General features: G+C 42.2%; 1 protein-coding gene and 1 pseudogene across 1 annotated transcript; both read right to left on the bottom strand.

Moving 5' to 3' along the window:
• Positions 1–2,150: 2,150 nt before the first annotated feature.
• Positions 2,151–7,888, bottom strand: LOC137146994 (G-protein coupled receptor 35-like; annotated as a pseudogene).
• A 5,558-nt stretch (positions 7,889–13,446) lies between these two features.
• Positions 13,447–14,929, bottom strand: GPR35 (G protein-coupled receptor 35). The gene has a single exon (XM_067538643.1). The coding sequence runs from the start codon at positions 14,927–14,929 to the stop codon at positions 14,003–14,005; it is 927 nt and encodes a 308-aa protein (XP_067394744.1). The 3' UTR covers positions 13,447–14,002.
• Positions 14,930–18,383: the final 3,454 nt, after the last annotated feature.

Below are 18,383 nucleotides of genomic sequence, written 5' to 3'. Positions count from 1 at the left end.
TATCAAGGATCAGATTTTCAACCCAGTACAAGAGACCATCTGCCTCACTACCTTTTCATTGATTCGTGGACAACAGTTTGTTTCTTCCCAGTTTGAGGAATGCAGTATGTAGAGTCAGATTATGCCTGGCCTTACATGGATGCTGCAGAGAAAGGAGAAGGCACATGGGACATAGGAAAATAGCATACTGCTCAGGCCAGGGGACCATCTAGTACAGTACCTTATGATAATGGCTTGTACATGATGTTTCAGTGCAAGGTCAAGAAACCCAGTAATGGACAATGCTGGAATAATCTGCTCATAGGGGATCTCTCCCGCAAATCCCCATCAGTGAGTGTGGTGGAGTGTTTTATTTCCTTGAAGGATGTGCGTTTAGAGCCTGTCTTATTTTTTTTTAGTTCTATTGACTAGCAGTGTGGATACTGTAACGATATGGAAAAGGTCTTGCTCATGAGAGGTCACTGATATGTTAACACCAGGATGACACTCTTCCCCAGAAAGATTGGGAGAGGTCAGGCAGTAACTGCACCCAGAAAGTCAAAAGTGAGGGTATTGTGCCGGTGAAGGTCTGAGTTCGTTTGTATGCCTCCCAAATGCATTTCTTCTGACTCATTGTCTCAAGCTTTCCCAGGCGCAGTGCAGCAAAGCACTTAAGTATTGGTGCAATCCCACAGAACGCAATGGGACTTTTCACATGCTTAAGTGCTTTGCCTCCCTCATCAAGTTGCATGGGTAAGCAAGCCTAGATACACACGGGGTTATGTCAGCTCCACCTGTTGGCTGTTTTGGATGTTGGGCCACAATGCACTCTGATCATCAATTGAGGCTGCACCATAGAAGAAGTGGCTTGCTGGCTCCAGCATTACTGTTTGGAAATAGACTTGAGAGCATTTCACTGCAATGGGCCTGCTGAACTCATGTCCGGCAAATGAGCCTGACTTTCATCCTCACTGCCTCAGTCACTGAGTCATTGCTTTCCATTCAAATGCCATCTAACGCACACAGCACAATCAAATACTCTAGGCTCCTACACAGCAAAAAGTTAAGATTTGCCTCACCAAATGATGGAAGAAGCATGGAAACCCCAATAATTCACAAGGCCCCATCTATACACTCTCACACTCACTACTCCATTCATTCACGAACAGAAATTAGACAGGGGCTTTAGATGTGCCCACACTTGACATCTGCTGAAGTCTGAATCAGCACCTAACTTCACAGCTTGGGTAAAATGTACCTTCCTTTGCACAGCATGCTGACACAGTCACACTCAGCCAATTTTTTAATTCATTATCTCTTTTTTTTCCAGCGTCTTTTAAGGCTCAATTCTGCCCCCCCATGTTGCATTAGTGCCTTACTCCAGAGGTGGAACTAGCAAGATTAATGGGACTTCTCACGCAGCAAGGGCCTCAAGGGTGGCTAGAATTTTCAGAGATTATAAAGCCACAAGGGACCATTGTGATCATCTAGTCTGATCTCCTGGGTAACACAGGCCATAGGATTCCCCTGAATTAATTCCTTTTAAGTATAACCCTCTACAAGGTGCTGCCACCAGCAACAAGGGCTGGGTTTAAATATCTAGGGTTGCCACTTAAAACTAACAAGCACCATTAGCTTGCGCATCCAACCAGAAACCTGGGAAAAACTCAATATCTTCCCCTTGGAGTTCTGCACATCACTGCCACTGCTGTCACCACATCCGCATCATCTTTCACAGTGCTATCATCATTTACTGTGACGGGAGAGTCAATGGCATTTAGAACCCTTGAGCAGAGTCCACACCACTAAGGATTCATGCCTTCCTACAAAGTACATACCCTTTCTTCAGCGCATAGCCACATGCCATTATACAGGGGTACACCACTGAGGAACCCCCTCCCCAGGGTATATTAAGTACAGTTCTGCTGATGACATTACCCTGACATCCAAAACTGAAATGCATTTTAACCAAAAGGAACACACTGGAACAGGGAATGCCAGCTGTGCAAATGAGGTCAGTTCATTCTAGTTCTGCTCCCAGGTCATGAGAAGATGGCAGCAGACATCTCCATCCTCTCACACTGCAGGGTTGCACTTGTAACGCTGTTACTAAACGCTGACAAAATTCATTGAGATCTTTTTCTTATTTCTTCATATTTTATGTATATAAAACAATAATACTTTGCACATCTCTCTCATGTCATAGAATATTAGCCCCTTTAATTATTCTTACAACAGGGGAAAAAACTTTCCATAGTAACACTGTAGCAGATTAACACAAAACTTCCACCACAGAAATTGAGCATTATTCTGACATCACCAGTATTTGACTAATGTTGGTGATAATTCTGCTAACTGAGATAAGCTGAATTCTGACGGTAGCTTCATTCTTCAAATGCACACTGTTTGGCTGAGCACAGCAGGAAAATAGCATATTGTAAATTATGCAAACACAACATATTGTGAAAGATACACATCTCAGTATTTACATTCTGATACTGCATCGTTTTTATTACAAACATGTTCACAACAGTACAAGAAACTAACTGACTCTTGTACTGCAAGAAAGCTTCCTGTAGCTAACTGGTTAATGTTGTATTTGCAAAGGAAAGCACCGGCAATAATAAAATATGCATATGGATAGCTTCAAATAGAGACTTTGATCCTGACTGTGATCTCAGTTACATTGATGTAAATCAGAAGTAACTTTGTTGGAATCACTTGAAGCTGTAAGATCAGTATAAGTGAGATCAGAATCAGGTCCACTTTGAGGAAGTTTTTGCAACTATTACCCACCGTAATTACAGGCTTTATGGCAAGTCAATGGAGCTGTGACAATTTGCACCAGCTGTGGGCCTGCCCCTGTATCCTGCATGTTTTGTGATCACTTAGTTCTATTGGGGTTGCAACTCTTGGCTTTGATTTGATCTAGACTGCAGCGATTTAAAAGGGGGTAACAAAGAAGAAGCTTCCTGAAATTCCTTGGCTACAAAGTAATAACAAAGCGTATCTAAACAGCAATTAGAATTTGCTACACATACAGTCACCCGAATAAAAGCGCTTGCATTTTGGCGTACAGAGCAGGCAGCTTCAGCTACATCCACTGCATACCTAACAAGTAGCCCAATGTTAAAAGGTAAAAAACATATGATAAACACACACAGATTCATAGAGACAATCCAGAGAGCCTTCTGGATCGATGTTTCCTCACATGAACTCATATTCTTCTTCATTTTCAAACACCAGATAACTTGTATAGAACAAAAGCTCAGTATTACTAGTGGTATAAAAAACCCCAAAATACTCGACAACAGTGTAGTCTCTAGAGGGTCATTAGAATTCTTCTGAAAGCAAATTTTTTCTTTTTCGTCAAATCGTGGGTTGAAGGATGCATAAATGATTATTGTTATCCAAAGAAATCCACAGATAACAGCTGCCTTCAATGGGGATCTTAAACTCTTTGCTTTCAGGGGGTACTTTATTGCAATGAATCGATCAACTGCTATAAGGGTGATGATATAGATGCTTACGGGCATGTTTGTAAAATATATAATCTGGATGATGTAGCACAGTTTATCTATGGGATATTCATTCCTGTGAAAATATAAAATGAAAGGCAAGGTGGTGAGCAAAGAACAGTCTGCAAAGATCAAATTGATCATGTATACTTTGGTTTCTGTCCATTTTTTCAGCTTGCAGCAGAATACATAGAAGGCAATGAGATTAAATGTGACTCCAAAAAAGAGGACTGGGATGTAAATAATCAGTTGAAAAAGGTTAAGACTTTTCTGCAAGGTGGAGTTGGCGCTGCAGTTCATCCTGATGAGTAGTTACTGCAATGGAAGAATTAAGAGCTGTGAAACACAACAAAATACACTGTTGATTAATTTATAACTTAATTATTCTTCTAATATCCACAACTAGTGGCTAAGAGGCTTCCTCTGGTCTTCCCACTCCCAGGCACTAAAGTGCAGAGATTCCATCTTCTACTGTTTCATACAAAATCATATTGCAGAGGATTTTTCATTTCTCAAAACCAAAAATGTAAGGAGCTTATCCAAACAGTATCTGAACACCCAAAGGTACCGGGTTCTCAACTTCAGGTGGCATAGGCATACAGCCCTCTCACCCTACTCTCTTGGAGAACTTCACACAACCCTCTCTTCTGAACTCCTGAAACTTTCAATAGGCTCATGCAGGCCCCCCCGCTTCTTTTTCTTGTCTTCTCCAACATGCATCTTCACCCCACATCCCTTGGTGACGTCCAGTCAGCCCATATCCTATCCCTAAGCAGCAGCTTTCTGAAGGACCAACCCACTTCTTCCCTTCACCACTGCAGGATAGGTCCCCCATCTCTATACTCTTAGGCCCAGATCCTCACTGGTCTTTAGGTGCCTAAGCCCACCAGTTAGATGCCACTGACATTTTCAAAACCACTGCTCCACTACCATCTAACCCAGTAGGTGCTTAAATCCCTTAGACATCTACGTTTCTGCCACAAAGCTGCTTAAGCCCTGACACCACTGCACAGCTGACAAGCTGCTTGGAGGCCTTGCCCATGTCAAAGGCCCAGATGCCTCGAAGCAGAATTTTCAAACTAGGCAGGGGAACATCCTGTCTTGTCAATGGGACCCAATCCTGTAGCTGTGCTCTGCGCATGCTTGAGTCCTGATGCCTGTCAGACCCCACAGGAGCAGGGCTGGATGCAGGTTACCAATAGGTGTCTGTGTGTATGGCGCGGGGGTGGGGTGGGGGGCAGCACAGCAGTCACACAAAACAACAGTTAGGGCACAAGGGAAATGCAGGTCGAATGTGAGGGCAGTACTGAGCATGACCAGAAGGAGGCAGAGAGAGAGAGAGAGAGAGAGAGTTACTGAAGTTACTGAAGAGGCTGGTGTTCGTGGCTGAGGTTCCTGAGTGGCACAAGGTGCCTATCTCTGGCTTGTCAGGCAGGCACGCCAGCTCCGCTGCTTAGGCCCCCAAGTCCCTCTTCCTGCCTCCTTCCTCAGCATTTCACCCCTGGCTGGCTTAGGCAGCTCCCTGCTCAGCTTACTGGCTTCTTAGGATCCCTTTCTTAGGTGCCTAGCTCTCCCGCCCAGACATTGTCTGGACAGACTAGGCACCTAGCTGGGGCTGAGGATTCCCCTAGGCACTAGGGGCTAGGTGTTGCAATGCTGACAGGAGCCTTCATACCTCTGAGGATCTGGGCCTTAATACTTCGTGCATGATACAGCTGTGACTGGACAACCTGCACAAAACTGGAATGGAGAAGTCCACTGTGATCCTAGAACAGAGAAGCGACAGCCTCTGGCACTTCCAGGGCATTGCACAATATGTGTGGGTGTTTCAGCCCAACAGAGGGATAGCAGAGCGGTGCAGGTCACAGAGAAAAAGAGGGATGGAGCAATCTGGAGAGAATTAGTAACTGAGATTGCAGTCAAGTCAACTATATTGCTGCAGTATTTATGTGATATCATCACTCTAAAGCCAGGTAATCATGGCCTATAGAAATTAAGGACCAAATCTCCTTACTTAGTTTTCATTCATTTCCCAAGTAAAACTCCTAACTCCAATCGATGGGCTTGATTCTCAGTTACACTAAGGCCTTTATAGTATTCAGGCAGCGTAAAGGGGCCTTAAGACTAATGCAAATGTAATGTAGTGCCAACTTTAAGTCCCTTTACACAGCCAGAGTGGTGCAAATGGGACTTAGTGTAAATGAGACTCAGGCCCCAATTATTTTTCTACTTAGGTGTCTGGCAAAAATGGAAATGAGCTCATATCTTTTTAGCTGAACCCCACTAAATCATTTTTTAAAAAACAAAACAGAAAAAATGCAACAACCTGCATTGTATGAACCAGATTCTTGGTATGGTCCAATAAATCTTTCTGCCTTTCATATCTACGCTGCTTGTAGAGGTGGTGGTGTGAAATTTGGACTAGCTCTCTCTTCAGCAAAATATACTGAGAGCAGAAAACAAGCAATTGCTTTGAGAAAACAGGAGAAGAACTATGTAAGGCAGTTCCCACCCCAGCGAGGGTTTAGGGTCTCAGAGCCTGGACTCCAGTCTGAGCGGGAATGACTACACTGCTAGGCAATTGACCTGGGTTCTGAGACTCGGCGCTGTGGGTCTTCTATTGCACTTCAGACATAACCTAAGATCACCACTACTACCCGCTGGAAGTCAGTAAGAACTTAAAATTTTGCCTGAGCAGATGTTGAGTAAGGACATTGGGATGTGGCCCAGCTTCTGCTACTCTTACTCACATTAAAGAGTACCTGACTTGGGCAATACTTCTCTTCTGTTCAGTGGGAATAGGCATGGAGTGGGTGTGGGGGAGCAAAATCTTGCCCTATATGTGTACACTTGCTAAGGCGTGGATTGTACAACCTTCACGCACTGTGGTGAGCATTTTTATTGACGTAGGTAGGACCATTTAGGTCAGCGCACACCAGTTTGAGTAATTGTGAGGATTGCATTGCCTAGCCCTACTTGACATGTTAAAGAAAAGGAAACTGTTCAGAAAATGTTACTATAAATGGTGGATGAGGCTGAATTGAAAGAAAAAAAAAATTCACAGAAAAAGAACCTGAATGCTAACAGAAATTAATCCCTCATGTGATTTAAACCTTCCAGATTATGAGGAGAGGAGCATGACATAGGAGAAATTCCAGTCTGAGAATTAAATAGTTTACTGTTGTCTTTAAAATTATTAGCTTAATAGCTACACAAGCACACAGAATAAATTGACTCAATTTGTGGTCCATTAGAAAGTATTTACAGTAATTTAGGGAAAGAAGAATAGCTGCCTTCCACTTATTGGTCTATACACATTACTTAAAGTAAACAGCTGTTAAGCATTAATAATTAAACCACTTCACCACATCAGTTAGAGCAAAGCAGTTTTTAGTGGCCAAGATATAGGGCCTGACACAACAGTCACTGACGTCCCATTGGCTTCAGAAACATTGTTGGACCAGGTACTGCATAAGGTTCATAGTAGGTATATTTGTTGTCAGCATTTACAATCCCAAATATCAACTGTTCGTGATATTCCTAAAAATAGCGTTTTTAGTATTTTAAGGTGGGATTTAGAAAATAAGGAAATCAGATGCCCTTCCTTGAAAGACAGTTTTGCTTGCCTAACTCCCTTTGGCTCTTTTGAAAATTCCAGCCTGTATTATTATTGTTCATTATTTTCATTGGGGTAGCACTGAGAAACTACAGCCCCCTAATGCTAGGCACTAGACACACACATAACTAAAAAAGGGTCCCTGTCCCTGAAGAACTAACGATTCCTGCCTCCATTTCTCCAACTGTAAAATAAGGGGTAGAAACCCTTACTCGCCTCACAGGGTGTTGTGAGACTAAACTAATTTGTGGTTTTAAAATGCTTTAAAATCCTAATTCAGAAGATGCTATAGAAGTGTCAAGAATCACATCATTCTCATTATTTATCATAATTATGTGTTTTGTCTCTTAGTAAAAAACAGCAATATAACCTAAAACAGAGTGATTCAATGCATGGGGAAATAAGCACATAGAATGTAGCAAAGGTTAGAGCGGAAAAGCAGGTTGAGACAAGACCTCCAGAAAGACAGTAGCATTTGAAAAAGTGCCATCAAAGGTATCTGAAAGTAGAATTTTAGCAAACTGACCTTAATGCTGATTATTAGTCATCTTAACCTTAAAAATATAACCTTCTTACAAATAATTGAGAAACCTCATTGTGTCCCAAGTCTACATTCACTAGTGCACAGTCCATAAGAATGATGATGAAAGAATGAAAAGTTACCTGCTTCTTTGTAGTTCACTGTACAATTAATTTAATCCACAAGAAGAGCTTTGTTTCAGCACAGATTAATTTATCGGAATGCCATGGAGAACGTTTAATAGACTCAGATTTTGTTCTACTTGATGCTGCTTATTGTTCAAGATGCAAGTCCAATGATTCTTTCATCAGTTGCTCTGGCATGTCTGAAGTAAAAAGGCACAATGCACAGCGTCCAAATCTCCTCCTGTTCCTCCAGATCGTCTGGTATGTTTCATTATTAAACTTCTTCTTTAGTGACAGATGTTTCTCTGGTGCCTCCTACTGATTTCTTTACCTCAGTTCAACCCTCTGCAGTATGGCTTTCTGACAGCTTGGAATTGATATTGAATATTCACCATCATCAACTCAAAGGGAAGTTTAGTAATTTGTGAAAGGAAAATTCTAATATTTTCAAATTGCTTTTGCAGCAGCAACAAGCTCTACATGGACAGCATGGAAAACGAAACCTTTTATTTTGCCGCAGAATAAGCAGTCAGTCAGCAAGCAGTTCAATGGCTACTAACATCCCCAAGCTGGGGAATATTATTGGCTAAGCACTTCAGACACCCAGGAGCAAGGGCAGCAGAACAAGCTTACACATGGGGGAAGCAAAATCCTGTTTATCCCTGGTCTGTCTGTTGTCAACAAAGGCAACTGTGACGGGGCGCACCACTCACCGCTAGTCTGATGCCTCCTCCTGGCTGTTCTGGGGATTAGCCAGATCACTCAGTGTTCCCCGTTTCTGGGATATATCAAAGTCTTTCCTTCAGCAGTCCTAGGCAGTCTTCACATTCACTGCCTCAGGTGCCACTCTTTCAGTAGCTGGTAGGGAAACCCAGGCCCACCCTCTTCTCCAGGGACCCTCAAACCAACAGTTCTGGGCTTCCCCCTTACTGCTCCTTTCCTAGACTGCTTCCTACAATTCCTGAATTCCCTCCTTCCCCTGGGTGTACCAGCTCCAAACCCTCCTCCCACTTCCCAGGGAGTGACTACAGCCTACTAATCTCTGCAGCCTTCAAACCCTCCTCCCACTTTCCAGGGAGTGTCTGCCTTTTCCCAGCAGCAGCCCTTGTCTGTTGCTAACTTCTTGGCTTTACAGGCCCCACCTATTCTTGCACAGCTGAAACTGCTTGACACAAGCTTGATAAATGGACACCTTTGTATTCACGGTTAGCAGCTTGTTGTTCCAGACACATGAGGTAAGTTTGCCAAAGGTGACAGAGGCTTTGCCAGTTCTCGCATCAAGTTCTGTATCAAGGCTAAGTGAGCTGGCTAAAGTTGAGCCAAGAGAGCAGAAGTGATTCACGTTGTCCAAAGCTTCATTATTGACATAGACTTTAGGTAGGATGGTAGTGCCCTGTAACATGACAATTGTTTTCTTAATACTGATTACCATTCCAAACTTGATGCATATCTCAGAGAACTTATTCATCATGATCTGCAATTGATCAGGTGAATTAGAGATGAATGCAGCAACATCTGTGAAGAGCAGATCCCAAATAGTGAGCTGGGTGACATGCATTGTGCTCTGAAATCACCTGATATTAAACAAGCTGTCATCCATCCTCAATTCAATTAATATACCTGAATGATTGTTTCCAAGAGCATATTTAAAAAAAAAAGAACAGAGAAGAAGATGCCAAAGATGATAGGTGCTAAAATGCAGCCTTGCTTCATGCCAGTATCAATGCTAAACTCAGACCATGTTTCATTTTCATACTGGATAGTTGCCTTCATTCCCTCCTGGAACTCATTAAATATGGAGAGCACTTTTTTTAGACAGCTAATTTTCAACAGGATCTTGTAGATGCTACTCCTGCTAACCGTGTTGAAGGCCTTTTGTAGGTCAATGAATGGTACATAAAGAGATGCCTGTTGTTCATGGCTTTTTGCTTTCAACAAGCACATGGTGAAGGACATGTCAGTCATGGAGCATTCAGCTCTGAATCCGCACTGGCTCTCAGGATAAACTGTCTCAGCAGGGGACTTGGAGTCATTTCAGCAGGATCCCTCGAAAGTACCTTGCCGACCACGTGAAGCAGAGATATCCCTTGGTAATTGTGGCAGTCTGCTCTGTCCCCTTTATTTTTGCATAAAGTAATTATGTTTGCATCTTTCAGATCCTTAGGTACATGGCTTTCTTCCCAGCAGGTGCAGAGAAGTGCATGGAAGTCACTTGCACGTTTTCTTCCTCCTACCTTTAGGAGCTCTGGAGGTATCTGATCATTGTCTGCTGCTTTTCCAGGCACAAACTCTTTGATAGCTTTAGCTACATCTTCAGGTATTTGGTTCAGCTCCTGCGTCGTTGGAAGCTGGGGAAAGGCAGCTAAGGCAGTGTTACAGATAATGGCATCCTACCATAATAAATAAATAAAAATTAAACAGTAATAATTATATTATTAATTAATTATTAAGTTCCAACAGATAACTGACCATTATTCATCACTTGGATCCATACACTCATATCTGAATTGAACAATGTGATATTCATTAGCAACTTGTTTCTCTGGCACCCTCTACTGAGTCTATTGCATCAGTGCAATATTTTGCATTACGTTTTAGCTCCAGTCTGCATTTCACCAAGAAAGGAAGCTATGACCTAGAACCTTGGTTACAGCCAAATTGCACAGAACGCAAGTCAGAAAGTTTGCTGTAAAGATGGCTTGCAATTCACCTTTGCAGTGCCACAATGTTAGTGCTTCTCTGTGCAGTACTGGACCCTCTGTGCATAGAAGAGCAGCTTTGATGGTAGCTCTAATTACTCTGGGCTGCTGTAGCCACAAGGTACCAAAAACACAGCTAAAGGCCAAGGTGGCATTAAGTTGGCCACATTCCTTTCCTCTGTCCTCACTCCCTTTTCTCTTGTATGCTAGGGATGGGGAATGACATAAGAGTCCCTAAGCTGACTATGTCATTGGAATATCAACCTTACAATGGAGTAATCCTCCCTAGCCAGTAAAACTGTCATGTTGGCTAGATTATGACAGCGGTGTGGTGCAAAGCAACCGCACCAGAATGGAAATTCTGGCCGTAGATGGATCATTTACAAACATTACATTTGAAGGAAAGTTTTGTAATTAGTACAAATACATAAATACCTTGTAAACGGAGGCAACTGGAGGTTAAGTGATTTGCCTAATGTCACACAGGAAGCTTGTACTAGGGCTGGGAACAGAATGCTGAGCCAATGCCCAGGCCCAATGTCATGTAGGCACTTTGTAGCAGAGTGGGGAACTGCATTCTGATCTCTCAGTCCTTAGGCCCAGGAAGTTTGTATCAAGGCTGTGAAGAGAACTCGGCTCTCTTTCCTGTTAGCACCGATACAGGGTCAGAGAGAAAACATTTTGCAGAACCTTAGCTATTAACGTTTAGAATTTCAAATAGTTGTGTTTTTCTTCCAAATATAACCTGAAATTATATTTTTCTGATACTCACATTTTTTTTACTACAATGATCTAATAATCTGCTAAATATAGTGATAAGCATTTATAACTTTAGTTCTTGTTTTAAGTACATTTTTGTCCCTTGTGACAAAGCTGAGGCCAAAGCAGGAGGTGTGAAATTTAAATACTTCTCTTTAGAGGATCTTGAGTAGTGGATGGTATTGCCTTGCTTGGAGAGACTACTGACTAACAAAAGCGAATGCTGGAAGAGCACTGAAACACTGCAGACTATATGGGACTTGTAGAACAGTGCTGATGAGGTCAAAGCTATGCATGCCTCCTATAAAACAGAAATGAATGACCTGCTGACGCTGCATGCAGATGGCAATGAGACTGAATGGGTGAGGAGTTCTATCTATCTGGACAGCTGGTTGAAAGCAGAATGTTCTATAGCTGAAGAAGTTGCACATCAGATCAATTTTGCAACAACGGAATTTCAGCATATTCAGTGCCCCCTATTTGGGTGGCAGGATGTCTACATGACAACTATGATGTGAGTGTTCAGTGCAGCAGCGATGACAGCTCTGTTAAACAGAGCAGAAATAGGGCCATTAAAAACAGCTGAGCAAGGGAAACAAAACAGTTTTCAGTATCAAAAGCTCTTCTTCAAGTGCTTGCTCATATCTGTTCCAATGTAGGGATAAGTGTGTTGCATGCACCATCGCCGGAAATTTTTCCCTGTTGGTATCTTCTGAGTGGGAATGGTGTCTTCATGGTGTGGTATGTAGGCCACTGCCGACCTGCCATCTCCTCAGTTCCTTCTTTCCGTCTGTAGCGGTTGCTGAAACGCTGTTGTCTCCTTGCTCTGCAAGTTCTCTCCTTAGTGGTTATCTGTAAATAAGTGTAAATAGGGTGATAATAGTTGTTTAAATAGATGATAGTAGTTAGAGTAGTTAGACTCCCTGCTCTGCAGAGCTACCCCTAAGGCCTGGAGCATGCTTCACTCCCAAGACTTTAAACAGTATGTGACTTGCCCTAAGAAGATACTGGTGAGTGACCCACACAAGAATTGCTTGAAGTGCCTTGGTGAAGGGCATGTCCCAACTAAATGCTGTATCTGCAAGAACCTTAGGCTGAGGACCAAGAAGGAGCAGGATAGCAGACTGAAATTCCTCCTAATGGAGGCAGCACTTTGTCCCACTTTGGAACATCAACTGGACTCAGCACCCACTAACTCCTCGGTTTGGAGCACCCCAACCTCGGTAAAAGCCCCAGTGCAGGTCAGGGTCCCGGTGCCGACTACCTCTCAGTGCTGACACTCTTCCCTGGCACCGAGGAAATGGACAACACCATTCACCATCACTGGTGCCCCAAAAGAAGACAAAAAGGTCAGATCGAGAACGATCCCCGATGAAGAAGACCACACAACGGGTGAGACTCACGTTGGATCACCCGCAGATGGTGGCCTCTCAACCGGCGCCAGTGACTCCAGCTCGTAGTGAGGAGCCATTGAGTCCAGTGCACATGGACTCCCCTATAAGGGTGAGCCATGCAGGAAGTTCGACCCTGCACTCCATCAATGCCAGAGGCATATGAGGCGGGAAGGAGTCTGCTAACCCTCCCACTGCTTCCACCTCCGCAGGGCCATGGGGAATGACCAAGGCACTACAGAACCTGACCACCTTGAGGCATGTCCCGATCATGGGCCACATGGCCTCTTGCACCTATGTGGTGCAACACGCCTGTCTCAGGATGAGAACCCTTCAAAAATGGCTGGCATCGGAGTATGTACCAAGCCACCATCCATTGGACAAGGTAGTGACAATCTTGATTACAGTAATTTGCTCCTTCCAGTGGTGGCTGGACCCAGTCACGATATGTAATGGCATTCTCTTTACTACGCCCAACCCGTCAATGACACTGGTCACCCATGCCTTGGATATGGGTTTGGGGGAGCACTTGAGACTCCTCAAAACTCAGGGCCGGTGGTCAGTGGAGGAACTGACCCTTCATATCAGTCTCACAGAGTTACGAGCAGTGCGTCTGGCATGTTAGACATTCCAACCCACTCTATGGGGGAAGTGCATTTCTGTACTCATGAACAATACCATGGCAATGTTCTACATAAACAAGCAAGGTGGAGGAGGGGCTCATTCTTCCCCCTTCTGCGAGGAAGCACTGAGTCTATGGCAGTATTGCATAGCCCAGTCTATTCACCTATAACTGACTATGACTGACTCAGAAGCAGGTTGGTTATGTTTACGTGTTTTATTCTACATTGTTCCCATGCCATTTTTTACATATATTTTGAACAGGAGATAACACTTGCTAAGCTGAATACACCTCTCCCATAACTATAGCATTAATGATCTCTTTGAATTTCTCTCAAAACTTCAACAAAAGAAAATCTATCTGTAGTCTTCTCTCAACTTAACACAATACTGTTAAATTAAATTGAATTCTTTTTTTTTTACATTCACAATGGAAAGAGAGCAAATAGAAGATGTCAACATGGAACAGTTCATACATCAATATTTATACTACTGTACAGTCATTTTTAGTACAGAACTAGAATTTAACTGTCTTTTCTTTAGTTATGTTCATGAAAGAAAGTTTGCATCCTTCCTTTTTTCTAGTTTGCATGTAGGAGTTACTTGTTGAATGGTATGTATACACAGGAAACCATGTTAAAATTAACAACAGCATACTATGTAGTGATTTTATCTTCAGAGATCAAACATAGCTGTGAATATCCCACATATTTTAAGCCTCCTTCTTCTTTTATTATTTCTAGCTCTGGTATTGCAACATTTTTATACCTGCATTTAGACCATCTGAGAGTTCTGGGTTTGAGTTGACTTAGGGTGATGAGATTTGGGCTTAGGAAAGGAAGAAGCTTCTTGAAATTCCTTGGCCACAAAATAATAGCAAATGGCATCCATGCAGCAGTTAGAATTTGCTATACATGTGCTTACACTAATAAAGTTTCTAATATTCTGGATTGCCAGGCAGGTAACTCCATTTTTTTCCATCACAAACCTAACAAGCATCCCAGTTTGGGCAGGTAAAAAGCACACTATAAATACAATCATATTTGCAGAAACAATATAGATAGATTTTTCGATTAGCTTTTTTTCATGTGGATCCATGATCATCTTTTTTTTAAGACTCTTGATTATGTGCATGGAACAAAAGCTCAGGATTATTAGTGGTATTAAAAAAACTAAGAAAAACCAATATGGAACAGCTATTGATGGTGTAGTGGAAAGCTTTTGAAAGCATAAAGATTCCTTTCTATTTTGTCCTAAAGTCAGTCCAATTATCAAAGATACCCAAAGAAACCCACAAATAAGAGCTGCCTTCCGTGGTGACCTTAAACTCTTTGCCTTCAGAGGATATTTTATGGCAATGTATCGATCAACTGAGATGATAGTGATAATGTAGATGCTCATGAACATATTTGTTAAATATATAGTCTGTATAGTTAAGCACAGTGTATCACGACGCCACTCTTTCCAGAGGAAATAAATTGTGAAAGGCAAGGTGCAGACTACAGCACAGTCTGCAATGACCAAGTTGATCATGTACACTTTGGTTTCTGTCCATTTTTTCAGTTTGCAGCAGAACACCCACAAGGCAAGGACATTAAACATGGCTCCAAAAGGAAAAATTATGGCGTAAATAATGACTTGAATGAGCTGAACATTGTAACTCGGTTTTTGAATGTTGCTGCAGTTTGTTGAGTTTGTCATTATGATGCGCTGCTGCTATAGAACGAGGTTTCAAGGACCTGAAACATAACACAATTCTTTTTCATTAAAAACAAAAATTAATCTTCTATTTGACCCACTGCACCCTCCTGCCAACTTGCTTGATAAATGTTCCCTTCAAGCTTTTCCCTCCCAATAAGGCAGCAATAGCCTCCCTCCATTTCCCGGGTCACTGAACAGCCCCTTTCTTCAGCTCATTCATTTATGCACTGAATCAGAATGCATAAAAAATCAATGATTAAACAAATTGGATTAAAAACATATTTTTACATTTAAATTAAATGTTTTTCTTTTAAAAAATAGATCCATTTAAAATTAAATTGAAAATTATGGCAAATTATACTAAGGCCTAAATTTAGCATAATTTTATGTTATGCTATAATAAATTGAAATTAAATTAAAAAAATTATTCAAGTAGTATGTTTGCTGCTGAATTTTTAAAGAAAATCAAAGCATGAACTGGTGGAAATCACTGATTAAGCCCCTGGACCAAGGTATGTTGAAATGCTGAATCAGCTTTTGATAGTAACAGCCTCAGTAACAGCAGGTACTGAGAGAATATTTTCTTCATTTCAGTTTATTCAACTAGTTCAGTTGAGAAACTGACTGGGAGCTGGAAAAAAGCAGGAAAGCTTGTTTTCTTCCTCTAATCTATGAATAAAATTGAGGTATGGGAGGATGAGATCTACTAATTCTGAAATCTTGAGGGACAGGATGACCAGAAGCAATTTATTCAATTCACTGACTACAGATAATTCTTCCTTTGTTTAATAAATCAGTTAGTTTAAAATGCAAAATATGTATGGGCAAGTAATTGTTTTTCTTATGTCTCCAGCACACTTAAGGTAGTTTTACGTAACTAATAAAATCAAATTTTAAAATGCTGGTTTTGTGCAATTTTAATTGATTTCCAGTTTGCTTCCAAATACAGCTTGACACAAACTACAAATAAAAAGTTGATAATCATTTAGTTAATAAGAAATCATTCACCATTTTCAAACAAAAAAAATATACCAATAAAACTCAGAATTATGCTAAGTTATATAATTGATTAAATAAATGTGTATAAATTAGTGTATTCTCCTGTTTAGCAAATAAAAGTGCCAAATTATAGCAGCAATGAGAATCACATTTACTTTAGGAAAGTAACTAAGCACAAATGCAAAACAAGATTCAAAATTGATTATTTAAATCAAGGTTTCATATTTGCTAACTTAAATCATGTTTCAAATCAGTGGATATAGATCACTTTGATTTAAATCAACCCATCCTGTTCCTAATGCCTTGGGCATTGGCAGAGCTCTATTCTGAATTTTGCATATGGTCCCTCTTTTTCATTCAAATTTTGCATGTTCTGTGGTTTCCTGGAGAAGGTCCCCTAAAGCTTACCTCATCATGAAAAGCAACTGATTAGAGCTATTTGTCTAATAACATCATGATATTTATTGTAGATTTGCAGTCACATAATGTAGTAGAACCTCACTGATATTAGACCCGTTGCAAATTAACAAGTAATGTGTGCTGAAGGGAGGAAGTCAGTATATGTGACATGGTAATTCCACAAATAGTGACTTTACCCTTGAAGCAGTGCTTCTGTGGGTTTTGGGGTTTTTTTTTCTGCTGTAGGCTGTGGGTGCAGTCTGAAAAATTCACCACACAGTGCCCGTGCTCCAGTCTGAGCACAGACATCTACATAGCAATGAAACAGCACTGCAGCCCAAGCCCTGTGGGCCCAAGTCAGCTGACAGGGGCCAGCTGCAGATTTTTCTTTGCTGAGTAGACATACCTTGAGTGGTTTCAAAATAGGTCACATAGTGCAAACAGGACAGGCTACAACCCTGCTAATTTCCTCTTTAACAAGAGGCTACTAGGAAAACCACCACTTCCTGTGGGTCTCTGGCTAAATGCTAAAGGTACAGAGAAGTCTAACAGGCATAACTGCTGTGATGATGTTGGAGGTTAAGATGTCCAAGAGAAGGCAGCTTTATCTGCACTAGATGCTACTGCCACCATCCTGCCTGGGAGCTCTCCCCAGTCTGGCCAGGACAACATACAGTGCTGAGCGGCCCAAACATGAACAGTTGGAAGTGGGCCAGACTCTCTCAGATATTTTTGAGTAGGACCAGACCGTGCCCTAGGGGACAGCCATTTCCCATTGCCCTGGGGTTGCTTCCATTAAATATATTGGACCACTGCAAACCTCCAAGTGGGCCTAGTGTGAGTGGGAGCTCTGGCTGCTTCAGGAGGGACAGAGCTCCATCCCTCCATTGTCACTCCAGATGCCAATATCCTGCAGCTGGTGAGGCAGGTGGCTGGGGTGTTCCCTAGGGTGAAGCACCTATTGCCCTTCTACAACCCCTAGGGATGTATCAGGCTCCGAACAGAGGAGCCTGTCAAAGAAGCACAACAGAGCCCTGGCCTATAACTAGGGTGTCTAGGCGCTATGATAAATAGCCTTCCAACAGTGACTTTCTGTGGAATTTGGACAACTGGAAAAAGAGAAGCGAGTGGGAGGCAGAAGGGATAATGGTTATTGCAGATAAACCAGCATGTTTCTTATTCAGGGCTTTACTGATTCTCATGACACAGTGATGACGAGGGGACTGAAATGAACATGCCTGGGGTAACATAGGCAAACTGCATATGAAACCAGCTGCACTTCATGTCAATACTACACTAGCCAGGGATTCCTCCACCGTGGGGCAGCACAAAGGGATTGGAGGGTGTCAAGGATTTGGTTCTAACGGTGGATGTGACAGACCGAAAGAACAGACATGCCACATAGCATGAGTGTGAGGGGATATATGGGGATGAGCGCCAAAGAGGGAAAAGGGAGCAGACAATGGCAAGAAGGGGGGGAGAGGAGAAAGAAAAAGAGAAGACAAAAGCATAGACTGTATGACTGAGGAATGGGCACCTCTTTATCACATTTGGTGGCTGCCTTCACTTCAGTGCAGCCCAAACCCTTCTGTTCATACCTCCCTGATATCCTCTAATATAGTACTGCGCCCCCAAATTCTCCGCCCATGGGGCAAATGTCCTGCTTTTCACAACTAGTCACCCTATAAATAAGCACATTTCATTCGTAAATGGAAAGACCGTCTTAAATTGCAGTCACCATGTCAGAGCTGCTTGAGTTTAGGTTGCTGCAGAAGTCTGATAATTTGAGATAGCCCTTCTGTTTTACCCAGGGGTTTGGAGTGTGACTTGTCAAAAGAGAAATCGTGGTCAAAGCAGGAGACAATCTTGTACCTGACTAAAGCCATGGGAGGTTGGACACTATATACTAGGTTCACTTGGGGGCAGTTTATGAAGCATTTGCAGAATGGCCACAAGTGCATAAGTATAGAAGACACAAGAATTTGACAATGAAGTGACAACACGGTAGGTTTGGGTGATGTTCAATGAGTTATGCTGCGCACAGTTGACAAAAATT

Source organism: Emydura macquarii, unplaced genomic scaffold (genome assembly GCF_026122565.2).
Source record: "Emydura macquarii macquarii isolate MOO-44397 ecotype Brisbane River unplaced genomic scaffold, CSIRO-AGI_Emac_v2 contig_499, whole genome shotgun sequence".
Taxonomy (NCBI): Eukaryota; Metazoa; Chordata; order Testudines; family Chelidae; genus Emydura; species Emydura macquarii.
The sequence above is the reverse complement of the archived record's forward strand: the minus strand, read 5'-3'. Positions and strand labels throughout refer to the sequence as shown.